Source organism: Chiloscyllium plagiosum, chromosome 13 (genome assembly GCF_004010195.1).
Source record: "Chiloscyllium plagiosum isolate BGI_BamShark_2017 chromosome 13, ASM401019v2, whole genome shotgun sequence".
NCBI classification, from domain to species: domain Eukaryota; kingdom Metazoa; phylum Chordata; class Chondrichthyes; order Orectolobiformes; family Hemiscylliidae; genus Chiloscyllium; species Chiloscyllium plagiosum.
Window position 1 is genome coordinate 48,557,131 of NC_057722.1, and position 13,613 is coordinate 48,570,743.

Below are 13,613 nucleotides of genomic sequence, written 5' to 3' on the forward strand. Positions count from 1 at the left end.
AATATCTCGTTTAAACTAGAAGAAGCAAGGGAGAGCTTACATTTTTGTGGTACAGCATGCTCTATAGACCCGTCACACTTTAAAAGGAAAATATAAATTGACAAGAAAATTCAGCTCCATAGGACCATATGATGAAAATATAGAGAGCTGGAATGCCTACACAGAGGTATTCCATTATTTTGTTGAAGCTAACAAACTTGATGCAGATCATTATGGGGGAAAACTCTTAACTTCCTGCGGAGTCTTGGACAGTCAGAGAAGGCAGGTTCCAAACCTGATGAAAATAAAGTAGGAATCCTACATAACCATTTTACACCAAAACCTTTGGTGATTACTGAAAGGTTCAGCTTCCAGAAAGGCAACCAACATAATGATGAATCTATCTCCCAGTTCTTAGAATGCTAAAGAAGTTGGCAGAGCTCTGCAAATTTGGAGACAACATAAATGATGCTATCAGAGACAGACTGGTTTAAGATACGAAGCAATCCAGAAACAATTAGTGAGGCAAAGGAACGTAGACTTTAAGCATTGGAAATAGCAACTTCAATAGAACTAGAAGCCATGAAAACTCAACGCCATGAAAGTTCATAAATTAGTGACTGTGAGATGATCTCCAATGAAGACTCCAAAACTGTCATCAATGTTGAAAAACAGGTTATACAGTGAATTGCCAGTATATAGAATCTGTGGAAGAAGAGGGAACATTGAATAGGTATGTTTGAGGAAGAAACTTGAACAAGCATGCAGTAAAAGTACAGAAACTAAACAGACTCAGTCTGAATTGGCCAGGTTGGAGCCTGAGAGATAAATAGGAGGAGGGGGGGTTGGGGCTGGAGGGAAGGTAGCAGGGAACGCGATAGGTAGATACAGGTGGGGTTATAAGTCAGAGTGGAGGGTGGCGTGGGTAGGTGGGAAGGAAGATGGACAGTTGGACAGTTCAAGAAGGCGGTGCCGAGTTGGACGGATGAGGTGGGGGGGGGAGGGCAGCTGAGGAAACCGGTGAAATCGATGTTAATGCACTGTAGTTGGAGAGTCCCGAGGTGGAAGATGAGGCGCTCTTCCTCCAGGTGTCAGGTGGCTAGGATTTGGCAGTGGAAGAGGCCCAGGACTTGCATGTCCTTGGCAGAATGCTTCAACTCCCCTTCCCACTCCGCCAAAGACATGCGAGTTCTGGGCCGCCTCCACCACCAAATCCTAGCCATTCGTGCCAGGAGCAAGAACGTCTCATCTTCTGCCTTGGGACCCTCAAACCACATTGCATCAAGGTAGACTTCACCAGTTTCCTCATCTCCTGTCTCTTCACCTCTTCCCAGATCCACCTCTCCAACTTGGCACCACCCACTTGAATTGTCCCACCTATTCATCTTCCTTTCCACAGTCTGCTCCACCCTCTGCTCCAACCTATTACCATCATCCCCCACCTGCATCTACCTATCACCTTTCCAACTACCTTCCCTCCAGCTCCACCCCCACCCTCCTATTTATCTCAGCCCTCTTCTGCACCTCCCCACCCCCACATTCCTGATGATGGGCTTATGCTTGAAACGTTGACTCTTCTGCTCCTCAGATGCTGGCTGATCTGCTGTGCTTTTCCAGCATCGTTCTTTTCAACTCTGTCTCATAGAATTAATCTACTTGGCTGAAGACCAGCTTTTGAGTGGTGCACACTCCAGGAAGAGACCAGGAAAGATCTGCTGAGGATGGCTAGTGATAGATCATTATACACTTTTTAAGAAAATTATTCATTTTGTAGGCTATTGGCATTGCTTCCTGGCCAGCATTTAATGCCCATCTCTAATTGCTCTTGAGAAGGGTGGTGTTGAGGTGCCTTCGTGAATTGCTGCAGCCAACCGGCTGTGGGTTGACCCACAATACCATTAGGGAGGGAATTCCAGGATTTTGAATCCGCAACAGTGAAGGAATAGCAGCATATTTCCAAGTCAGGATGGTGTGTGGGTTGGAGGGGAATTTGAAGGTGGCGCTGTTCCCATATATCTGATGCACTTGACCTTCTAAATGGAAGTGGTCATGGGTTTGGAAGGGGCTGTCTGAGGATCTTTGATGAATTTCTGCAGTGCATCTTGTAGATAGTACACACTGCTGCTACTGAGTATTGGTGGTGGAGGGAGTGGATGCTTGTCGATAAAGTGCCAATTGAGTGGGCTGCTTTGTCCTGGATGATGTTGAGCTTCTTGTGTATTGTTGGGGCTGCACACATTCAGGGAAGTCGGGAGTATTCCATCCCACTTCTGACTTGTGCCTTATAGATGGTGGGAGTCAGGAAGTGAATTACTCACCACAGTATTCCTAGACTCTGACTTGTTGTTGTAGTCACTGCATTTATCTGGTGAGTCCAGTTGAGTTTCTAATCAATGATAACTCCCAGGATGTTGATAGTGGAGGATTCAGTGATGGTAGCATCATTGAATGTCAAGGAGTAGTGGTTAGATTGTCTCTTACTGGTGATGGTCATAGCCTGGCATATGTATGGCATATTTGCTACTTGCCACTAGCCAGCCCAAGGAGAAAGTGAGGTCTGCAGATGCTGGAGATCAAAGTTGAAACTTTATTGCTGGAACAGCACAGCAGGTCAGGCAGCATCCAGGGAACAGGAGATTCGACGTTTCGGGCACAGGCCCTTCTTCAGGATACTGTCCAGATCTTGTTGCATTTGGAACTGGACTCCTTCAGTGTCTGAGCAGTAATAATGGTGCTGAATTTATGTCATCATTGGCGAACATCCCCATTTCTGACCTTATGATGGAGGGAGGGTAATTGATGAAGCAGCTGAAGATGGTTAGACCGAGGACACTACCCTAAGGAACTCCTGCACAGATATCCTGGAGCTGAGATGACTGACCTCCAACAGCCACCGCTATCGTCCTATGTACCAAGTACGACTCTAACCAGCAAATAATTTGTCCCCCGATACCCATTGATTCCAGTTTTGCTAGAGCTCCTTGATGCCACACTCTGTCAAATACAGTCTTGATGTCAAGGACTGTCACTGTCACTTTACCTCTGGAATTTGACTCTTTTGTCCATGTTTGTAATGATGTCAGGAGCTGAGCAGCCCTGGCAGAATCCAACTGGGGAGGTTATTGTTGAGTAGGTGCTGCTTGAAAACACTGTTGATCACACCTTCCATCTCTTTACTAATGGTGGAGAGTAGACCAATGGGTGGTAACTGGCTGGGTTGGATTTGTATGGACCAGATAATTTGATCTTTTTTTTTTATTCTTCTCTTTTTTATCTTTTTTTTTCTTTTTTTAAAATTTACCCCCCACACTACCACCTAAGTGCGGTAGTGCTTATTATATTTTTTTCCCCAGCACCCATGGTGTGTGTGTGCAGGTGTGAGACACAGTGAAAGACACAAAGTGCACGAATCTTTATTCAATTTCCACCACCAGGAATATAACCAGATAATTTGATGATGTGATCCTAATCAAGGGTTGAAATGTTACCATTGCCACGCATATCAGCTTGGAACCATTAACTTCAGAGAAATTCAGTCATTATTAACAACAGCCAATCAGGCTTGCCTTAATTAAAGTAAATCCTCCAATGAGTGGTGGTTCACAGACTCCCAGCCCAACTGCTTGTCCTATGATGCTGTGGAGACCGTGGACCATCTATATATTGGGTGTGGGTGTTTGCACTCCCTTTTTAAGTTTCTTAAAAACCTTCTTCTCTGCCTTTGGTTGCACTTCAGTCCCACGCTCCTGATCTTAGGGCACCTGGTATGGAGGGGGGAGGGCAGGTCTGAAGACCTCCTTGTGGGTCTGCTCCTAGACCTGGCCAAACTGGCCATAAACCGGTCCAGGCAGTGGGCTGTGGAGGGGGTCGTTAGGGCCGACTGCCTGCCTCTCTTCCGCCGTTACATTAGAGCCCGGGTGTCTCTGGAGAAGGAGCACGCGGTGTCCACCAACACCCTGGAGTTGTTCAGGGAGAGGTGGGCGTCACAAGGAGTGGAGTGCATTATTTCCCCCTCCAACTCTATTTTGATTTAATCCCTGCCCTCCCCATCACTGTTTGATCACACAGCATTGCCCTTTGAGGTGAAGGGCACTGCTTATCACTGGCCACTTGGGTGTTTCCTTTCTTCCTGGTGGTAGAAATTTGAATAAAGATTTGTGCACCTTGTGTCTTTCACTGCGTCTCACACCTGCACACACACAACATGGGTGCTGGGGAAAAAATAAGCACTACTGCAAAATAAAAAAAAACAAATAAATAGGACTATCAGGGGCACTTCTCACTCTGAGAGCTAGCTCTTGAAAAAGCTGGATTCGTGTGTAAAAAAATATAAACAGGAGTGCCAGGGGTTCTATTCACTCTGAGAGCTGGCTCTGAGGAAGCCAGACCAGTGTCAAGTATTTTTCACATGTAAATAAAAGATGGCTTGGTGATGGGATACCACCTTCAGTTATTTCACCATCCATCATGTTTTGAATCTAACCGGGAGTTCTGAAGGAGAGTTATGCTGGACTTGAAATGTTAAAAAAAAGTCCTCCAATGAGTGGTGGTTCACGGATTCCCAGCCCAACTGCTTGTCCTATGATGCTGTGGAGACCGTGGACCATCTATATATTGGGTGTGGTGTTTGCACTCCCTTTTTAAGTTTCTTAAAAACCTTCTTCTGCTTATCACTGGCCACTTGGGTGTTTCCTTTCTTCCTGGTGGTGGAAAGTTGAATAAAGATTCGTGCACCTTGTGTCTTTCACTGTGTCTCACACCCGCACACACACAACTTGGATGCTGGGGAAATAATAAGCACTACCGCAGTTAGGTGGTAGTGTGGGGGTAAAAAAAAGGAAAAAAAAAGAAAAGAAAAAATCCTGCGATGAGTGGCGGTTCATAGACTCCCAGCCCAACTGCATATTCTATGGTGCTGTGGAGTCAGTGGACCATCTATATATTGGGTGTGGGTGCTTGCACCCCATTTTTAAGTTTCTTAAAAACCGTCTTCTCTGTATCTGCCTGCACTTCTTCTGTTCCACGCTCCTGATCTTCGGGCACCCAGTGCGGAGGGGGAAGGGCAGGTCAGAGGACCTCCTCGTGAGTTTGCTCCTGGGCCTGGCCAAACTGGAGGGGGTCGTTAAGGCCGATTGCCTGCCCCTTTTCCGCGTTTATGTCAGAGCCCAGGTGTCTCTGGAGAAGGAGCACGCAATGTCCACCAGCACCCTTGGTCGGTTCAGGGAGAGGTGGGCATCGCAGGGAATGGAGTATATTATTTCCCCCTTCAACTCTGTTTTGATCTAATCCCTGCCCTTTCCTTCACTGTTTGATCATGCAGAATTGTCCTTTGATGAGAAGACCACAGCTTGTCACTAGCCAGTTGGGTGTTTCCTTTCTCTCTGGTGGTGGACTATAAATAAAGATTTACACATTTGTTGTTCTTCACTGTGTCTGACACATTCACACATGCGACATGGGTGCCGGGGAAAATCAAGCTCGAAAGGAAAAGGAAAAAAAGTGTCTGAATTCCAAAAAAAAGGAGTGTCAAAAAAAATAATAAATCCTCCAAAGATTCTTCATTTACTGTTTATCTGAATAAGCAGAGAAGTAACTAAATGCGTCAACATTTCAGTTTGCAGTGGAAAAGCTGTACTGCATAAGCTATAGGCCTTGTGACAAGCACGCCTATCGAATTGGAGAAGATGGTGGCCTTTGTGCTTCGAGAAATCACCCCAAGGGACTTGGTTACAAAAAAAAACACAAAGCCTGGTCTGTATCATGTTAGAACAACATGAATGGATGGTAATGTTGCCAATAATTTTCATGCATCTGCAACTGAACTTATAACCAAACTGAAGCTAAATCCTGTTTGCGGTTTGTTCACTTAGCAGGCCCCAGTTATGATATTTTCAAGAAAGGAAAGTTTTAAGAGAGAAGGTGAGGTGGTGTAATGGAGAGTGAAGAAAGGAGGCGTAAGGAATACTTAAAGCACAATGAAAGGAAGTAAACTATGATGCAGGAAGCTAAGAATCCTATAGAGTTATGAAAGAGATGAAATAGTGTCACTGAATGTGGTGTTCATCGATAAGATTGTGTGTTGTTTAGTGCAAATTTTCTAAAATTCGTTCAATTAGTTAAATTATTTCAGAATTTATGATCGGAAATATTTATGGCTTAATGCTAATGACTGAATAATTTTTAGCTTTGTATGTGTTATCATCTAGCTAATAATAAAACAATAGGTTTGTGTTTAAATCTTGTAAGCCTCCGTAGACAAAAAGGAGATGAAGAATTTATAAGATGTGACATTCAGGATTTGAGGAAAAGCATTTGTCGTCTGGCAAACATTTATTCCTCAAATAACTCCTGAAATAAATTATTTGGTCATTCATCACTGCTGTATATGAGCTTACGTGTGAAAACTGCTTACAGTGTTTTCCGACTTTTAATAGTGACGACAATTCATTTCATCGGTTATGGAACCACTTCACGAGGTCTTGAGATGCCACGAATGGCAGTTCGTGGACTACCCATTTCTATCCTTTAGGCTTTCAACATGATATTGAAGTGTAATTCTTAGTTGATTTTCCAGCTTAGAACTGATGCTGAAAATAATATTAATATTGCAGTAATTGAAATCTAAAGACATTGGAATACAAAGACAACTATAGCAATTGCCTCAAAATATTATTTTAATAGTACAGTGCTACTTAACCTATCTTTTAAATATTACTTTTGCTTCTTGGCTATACTATTTCTTAGTCTAATTATTTAAAATTCAATTTTTCTATTATTCTTTCTCAACCTTGGACCTGTCTGACCTAACCAAATTTGTTGAGTTGAATGGTGATTGCATGAAAGTCGTTTTCCATTTCTGTTTTATATGTCACCTCAGGAAAATGACCAAACCTCAATATTAACTTACCACTTGACATTTATGATTTAGTGTTGTAAAAGGGAATTCTATATGCATTTTTCATTTTGCAGATCCGTCACATAAAATTTGTCTGACCGAAACTTGTATCATGGTCGCTGCGAAAATAACAGAATCCCTAGACCGTTCAGTGGACCCCTGCAATGACTTTTATCAATATGCCTGCGGGGGATGGATAAAGAAAAATCCATTGCCAGATGGAAGGTCACGTTGGAATACCTTTAATAGTTTATGGGACCAGAACCAGGCAGTTATGAAACATCTTTTGGGTAAGTAAAAGGAAAAAGATATGATAATTATTGAATGTGATTCGGCATGTACAGTTTATTTATGACAGATTAATATAATAAATATAATTTTTGACATCCATTACTCATCTCTGCAGTTAACACTTTTACCATTTAAAGTGTTACAATTTGCTTTATTTATGGTGTTTGAAAAACTTCCTTTGATAATATGTTGTGCATTGCTAAATGCAAAACATACTTGGTTAGAACTCATTGTGATACCTGTAACCAGAAAAAGATGGCTAGAATGCACATAATAAATGAAAATCTGTTTATCATGGCAGGCTTCAGTCCAGCTTGCAACGTTACATTCAAGAATTGAACTATTGCAAACATGTTTTTATTTTAAAAACTTCCAGTACCTGATTGCACAATAAATCTTGGCAAAACCCCCTCCTACAAAACCGAAATTATAAGGTAGTACTTTGAAATTTGAGAAGATGCAAAGGTATTTAATGTTGCTTTCATTGCAATGGTAAAATTAGGTTGTAAATTTGTTTGCTGAGCTGGTAGATTTATTCTCAGATGTTTCATTACCATGATAGGTAACATCATCAGTGACCTCCAGTGAAGCATGAGTGTTCTGTCGCACTTGCTATTTATCTGTCTTGGTTTGTTGTTGGAGGCGATTATCATTTCCGGTTCTGATTCTGAGAGGTTGGCAAATGGGGTCCAAATCTATATGTTTGTTAATGGAGTTCCAGTTTGAATGCCAGGCCTCCAGGATTTCCCATGCATGTCTTTGTTTAGCCTGTCCCAGGATGGATGTACTGTCCCAGTCAAACTGGTGTCCATCTTAGTCTGTGTGTATGGATGCTAGTGATAGTTGGTCATGTCTTTTGGTGGTTAGTTGGTGCTCATGTATCCTAGTGGCTAGTTTCCTGCCCATTTGTCCAATGCAATGTTTGTTGCAATCCTTGCAGGGTATTTTGTATTTGACGTTCATTCTGCTGGTTGTTAGTATGAGGTCCTTTCCATTCATCAGGAGCTGTTTCATTGTGGTGGTAGGTTTCTAGGCTACCATAATCCTAGGGGCCAGAGTAGTCTGGTCATCATCTCTGATATGTCTTTGATGTATGGCAGGGTGGCTAGAGTTTCTGGGTGTGTTATGTCTTGTTTGGGTCTGTTGTGCAGGAATCTGTGGACTGCGCTTATCAGGTACCCGCTGTTCTTGAATACGTTGCATAGGTGTTTTTCCACGGCTTCTCATAGTTCCTGGGTGCTGCAGTGTGATGTGGCTCATTTAAATAATGTCCTGATGCAGCTCCGTTGTGGGTGTTGTAATGATTGCTCCTGTAGTTGAGTGTCTGGTCAGTGTATGTGTCTTTCCTGTAGATGCTGGTCTGCAGCTCTCCATTGGCTTCTTGTTCTATTGTTATGCCCAGGAGGGGAGTCTGCTGTTGTTCTCTTCCTCTTTGGTGAACTTTATATCAGTAAAGATGTTGTTCATGTGTTTGTGTGTTTCTTCTAATATGTTGTGTTTTGTGATGACAAAGATGTCATCCACATAGCCGACCAAAAGCTTGGGCTGGATCATGAAAAGGGCTGTTTGTTCTAACTTCTGCACAACTGCTTCTATTAAGAGTCATGATATTGGTGATCCCATAGGTATCCCATTGATTTGTTTTAGCTCTCGTTGTTGAAAGTGTAGTGGGTTTTAAGGTACAGGTCTACTAGTTTGAGGATGCTGTTCTTGCTGATGGAGGTGGTGCTGTCAGGCATTTGTGTCCTTGGTTCGTCTAGCAGTGAGACAGTGTTTCTTTGCCGAGGGTGATGTTTATTGATGTGAACACGGCTGTCATATTGAAGGAAACCAGGACTTTGTTGTCCTCTACCTTGGTATCTTTGATGATGTAAAGGAATTCCTGGGTCGAGTGGATGGAGTGGCTTGAGTCTTCTACTAGGTGTTTCAGTTTGCATTGCAGTTCCTTTTCTAGTCTGTATGTCAGTGTACTGGGAAGTGAGATTATGGGTCTGAGGGGGGTTCCTTGTTTATGTACCTTTGGTAATTCATAGAAACAGGATGTGTTGGACTCTTCAGGTTTCATTCTTTGGAGGTCTGTCTAGTTAATTTCACCTGTTTTGTGTAGGCTTTGTGGTAGCCCATAAACCTACCACCACACTGAAACAGCTCCTGATGAATTTAAAGGACCCCATACCAACAACCAGCAGATCAAATGTCATATACAAAATAGGAGATAGTGAGGACTGCAGATGCTGGAGATCAGAGTCAAAAAGTGTGGCACTGGAAAAGAACAGCCAGTCAGGCAGCACCGAGGTGCAGGAGAGTCAACTTTTCGAGCATAAGCTCTTCGTCAGCATGCAATCCTGATGAAGAGCTTTTGCTCGAAACATCAACTCTCCTGCCTCTTGGATGCTGCCAGACTGGCTGTCATATATTCAGACTGGAACTCCTTTAACAAACATGTAGATTTGGACCCCATTTATCAACCTCTCAGAAATGGAACTGGAAATGACATCATTTCCAAACCGAGACAGATAAATAGCAAGTGAGGCACAACACCAACGGTTCACTGGAGGCTCACACTGATGATGTTACCAAGCATGGTGACGAAATGTCTGAGAACAAACCTACCAGCCCAGTGAGCAAACTTACAACCTGAACCACAACCTAAGCTACAAATCTTCTCAAATGATAAAATTGGTACAATTTTGTAAACCTTTAACTTTTTTTTTAACTTTGTGAAGTTTTGAATTTGGCAATGTGTTTGGCAGAGCTGCTCTCAGTGACAAATATAAAAAGATGTTCTCAAGTGCTCTTACAGCATGGACATTATTAAATTACTTCTTTTACTGTTGATCTGAATAAGCAGAGAAGTAACTAATGCATCAACATTTCAGTTTGCAATGGACAAACTGTACTACAAAAGATGCAGGCCTTGTGATAAGCAAGCCTGCCAAATCAGAGAGGATGGTGGCCTTTGTGCTTTGAGAAATCACCCCAAGGGACTTGCGCAGAAAAAAAATTAAACACAAAGCTTGGTCTGTATCATATTAGGACAACATGAATGGAAGATAATGTTGCCAATAATTTCCATGCATCTGCAACTGAACTTGTAACCAAATTGAAATTAAATCCTGTTTGCAGTTCATTCACTTAGTCGTCCCCAGTTATGAGGTTTTAAAGAAAGGGAAATTTTAGAGAAAAAGGTGGTGTGTTGGAATGGAGGGTGAAGAAAGGAGACTGAAGAAGGAATACTTAAAGCCATATAGGAACAATCAAAGGAAGTAAATTATGATGTAGGAAACTTTGGATCCAATAAAGATATGAAAGAGATGAAATGGGGTCAGCGAGGTTATGTTAATCTATAAGCCTGTATGTCGTTTAGTGCAAATTATCTAAGACTCATTGTTAAATTAATTAAATTATGTTGCAATTCATGATTGGAAATATTTTTATGGCTTAATGTTATTAACTGAATAATCTTTAGCTTTGTATGTGTTATCATCTAACTAATAATAAGGCAGCAGGTTTGTGTTGAAATCTTCTAAGCCTCTGTGGGGAAAAAGGTCTGACGGAATAATAATCTCCTAGTTCATTACAGGAAATTGCTAGTTTGTTGAAGACACAGCTTTGAGTTAGGTACCAGGATGTGGGAAGCATGTCATAGAGTCATAGAGATGTACAGCACGGAAACAGACCCTTCAGTCCATGCCAACCAGATATCCCAACCCAATCTAGTCCCACCTGCCAGCACCCGGCCCATATCCCTCCAAACCCTTCCTCTTCATATACCCAACCAAATGCCTTTTAAATGTTGCAATTGTACCAGCTTCCACCACTTCCTCTGGCAGCTCAAACCATACACGTACCACCCTCTGTGTGAAAAAGTTGCCCCTTAGGTCTCTTCTATATCTTTCCCCTCTCACCCTAAACCTATGCCCTCTAGTTCTGGACTCCCCGACCCCAGGGAAAAGACTTTGTCTATTTATCCTATCCATGCCCCTCATAATTTTGTAAACCTCTATAAGGTCACCCCTCAGCGCAGGTGAAAAATTGGGTTTAATTTAGTTTGGGATTACGTTTGGCATGGACTAGTTGAACTATAGGGTCTGTTTCTGTACTGTATGACTCTGTGACTCTATAATGGCCTAGGTTCAACCATCATCTGCTCCATCATTAATTACCTTCTCCCAGCTTAAAGTTAGAAGTGGAATTGTTGCATATGATTGCACAGTGTTTGCAACTGAAATATGGAAGCTTACCATATGTAGACCTTGAGAACATTAAGGCTTGAACTGACGAGTAGCATGCAACAGAAGTTCATGTAAGCATCAACAATAACCTTCTCCAACAAAAAAATTAACCAACTCGCATGACATTCTGTAGTATTACCGTTGACTCCAACTCAATGTACATTGATCAGAAACTGAACTGGATCCACTAAATAAATATTTTTAAGCTAATAAGGAATTTTGGGTCAAGCCAGGTATGTATATTTAGATCATAGATCAGCCATAATGTATTGAATGGTGAAGCAGGTATGAAGGTCTATGTGGCATACTGAAGTTACAATGATTGAGGTACACTGCCTTCCTCTGGCAACTGGAAAATAAACAGATTCTTATACACTGGATAATTTGAGAATGTGGGTAAATCAGTTTATTTTGTAACTCTTCAAATGCAATATTTTAAAAACTATTTTAAAAACAGGACAAAAGATGAGCTAAACAAGGGAGGAATGAAATGGAAAAAAGAATGCAAGTGTGGAAGGAGAATAATATATAAAGGACTAACAGACAAAATAGAAGATGGTAAAGGGTTGTTAAGGTTAATAATGACAGGAAGAAGAAATTAAATGTCTTTAAGAGAACAAGTGAATAGCTGAGGAAGCATGAAGTTACTAGTCCATTTTTTCCATATTTTATGAGCCTCCTCAACAAGAAAAATCATGGACAATGAGAATCACTGTTTCGTCCAATGTGCTGACTTTTCCTAACTGATGAAAAGAAAACTTAAAGACCAGGATCTTAAACATGTGACTATGGTGTACTCGCACTCCTATATGGCATGCAGACTTGCACTTCAATCCATTGGTGAAGTTCCAATGACAGTGCTTTTGCAAGATGCTAGCAAGATGGGTGGATGGCATTAAGGAGCTAATCACTGAAAAAAACGTTCTGGGCAGGGTGTGTTGTTGGCACCACACTCCCAAAGCAGCTGTTCTATTCGGACCTGGTGGAAGGAGTCTCCCAGATAGACAGGGGAAATGCCATATTGATGCCCTGAAACATCCCTGAAGAGGTCAAAAGTGCTAATCAAACAAAAACTTTTGAACACATTCCAAGACTTCAGAAAAACACACAGACTATATCAAGGAGTTGGGGAAAGTTTTTAAACCATCCAACATTAAAGTAAGTCTTCAACCATGACCTGGTTCTCCTGTGGAAGAGTCTGCAGATCATGCATTAGACTCATCAAACATCTTAGAACCCTTCAAAATGGAGCAGAAACAAGAACATCCTCAATCCCAAGAGTCTGCATAAGAAGGAAGATAGTGTTAGGGCAGCCTGAAATAGAATGGCAAAAATGGCTAAAGGTTAAATCTGAAGTTATAAAAGTGAATTTATTTGCCTAAAATGTATGTACCAACAGTCCAGGATGCACATTTTATATGGTTGAATATATAACAATGTTATGCTGTACTGGTGTAAACACTAGGAAATATTATATATTAAAATCTCATTAGATATCATTTTCATACAAGTATATGTAAAAATTGTGTGTTTTTGGTGCCACTACAAAACCCATTTTTCAACTTGTTGGCCCATTAAATGCATTGAAATATCACGTGATGGATTTCTGGTTGTTTTCCTAATTTGATGGACTCGTTTTGTGCTCCTCAAGCAAGCATTTCATTTGGGAAATATACTGTTGATGCTGGACCCTCTTTGAAAAAAAAGTTTAGATGATTTGGTTGAAAAAAATTATTAGATGGTGTCAGCTGTGGCTCAGTTGGGAGTATTCTTGTTTCTGAGTCACAATGTTCTGGGGATGTTCACTAATGATTGGATGATGTTCAGCATCATTTGTGACTCTTCAGAATACTGAAGCACTACATGTCAAATTGCAGGAAGACCGAGACAATATCGAGGCTTGGGCTGACAAATGGCAACTACGTTTAGGACATACTAGTCTTTGAGGAGAAAGTGAGGACTGCAGATGCTGGAGATCAGAGCTGAAAATATGTTGCTGGAAAAGCGCAGCAGGTCAGGCAGCATCCAGGGAACAGGAGAATCGACGTTTCGGGCATAAGCCCTTCTTCAGGAATGAGGAAAGTTTGTCCAGCAGGCTAAGATAAAAGGTAGGGAGGAGGGACTTGGGGGAGGGGTGTCGGAAATGTGATAGGTGGAAAGAGGTCAAGGTGAGGGTGATAGGTCAGACGGGGGTGGGGGCGGAGAGGTCGGGA

The 13,613-nt window shown here is 41.8% G+C and overlaps 1 protein-coding gene across 5 annotated transcripts in view; it reads left to right on the forward strand.

Annotated features, from left to right (window-relative positions):
- The window catches only part of LOC122555986 (endothelin-converting enzyme 2-like), a 180,433-nt gene that overhangs the window by 72,840 nt on the left and 93,980 nt on the right, over nucleotides 1–13,613 (forward strand). For 4 of the 5 annotated variants that reach the window (XM_043702324.1, XM_043702328.1, XM_043702326.1 and 1 more), the window contains one exon: nucleotides 6,949–7,164. In XM_043702324.1, the coding sequence (XP_043558259.1) occupies nucleotides 6,949–7,164 (216 nt within the window). Of the gene's footprint in view, nucleotides 1–5,447; nucleotides 5,731–6,948; nucleotides 7,165–13,613 lie in introns of those variants that run through there. The other variant, XM_043702327.1, reaches the window with a different exon arrangement.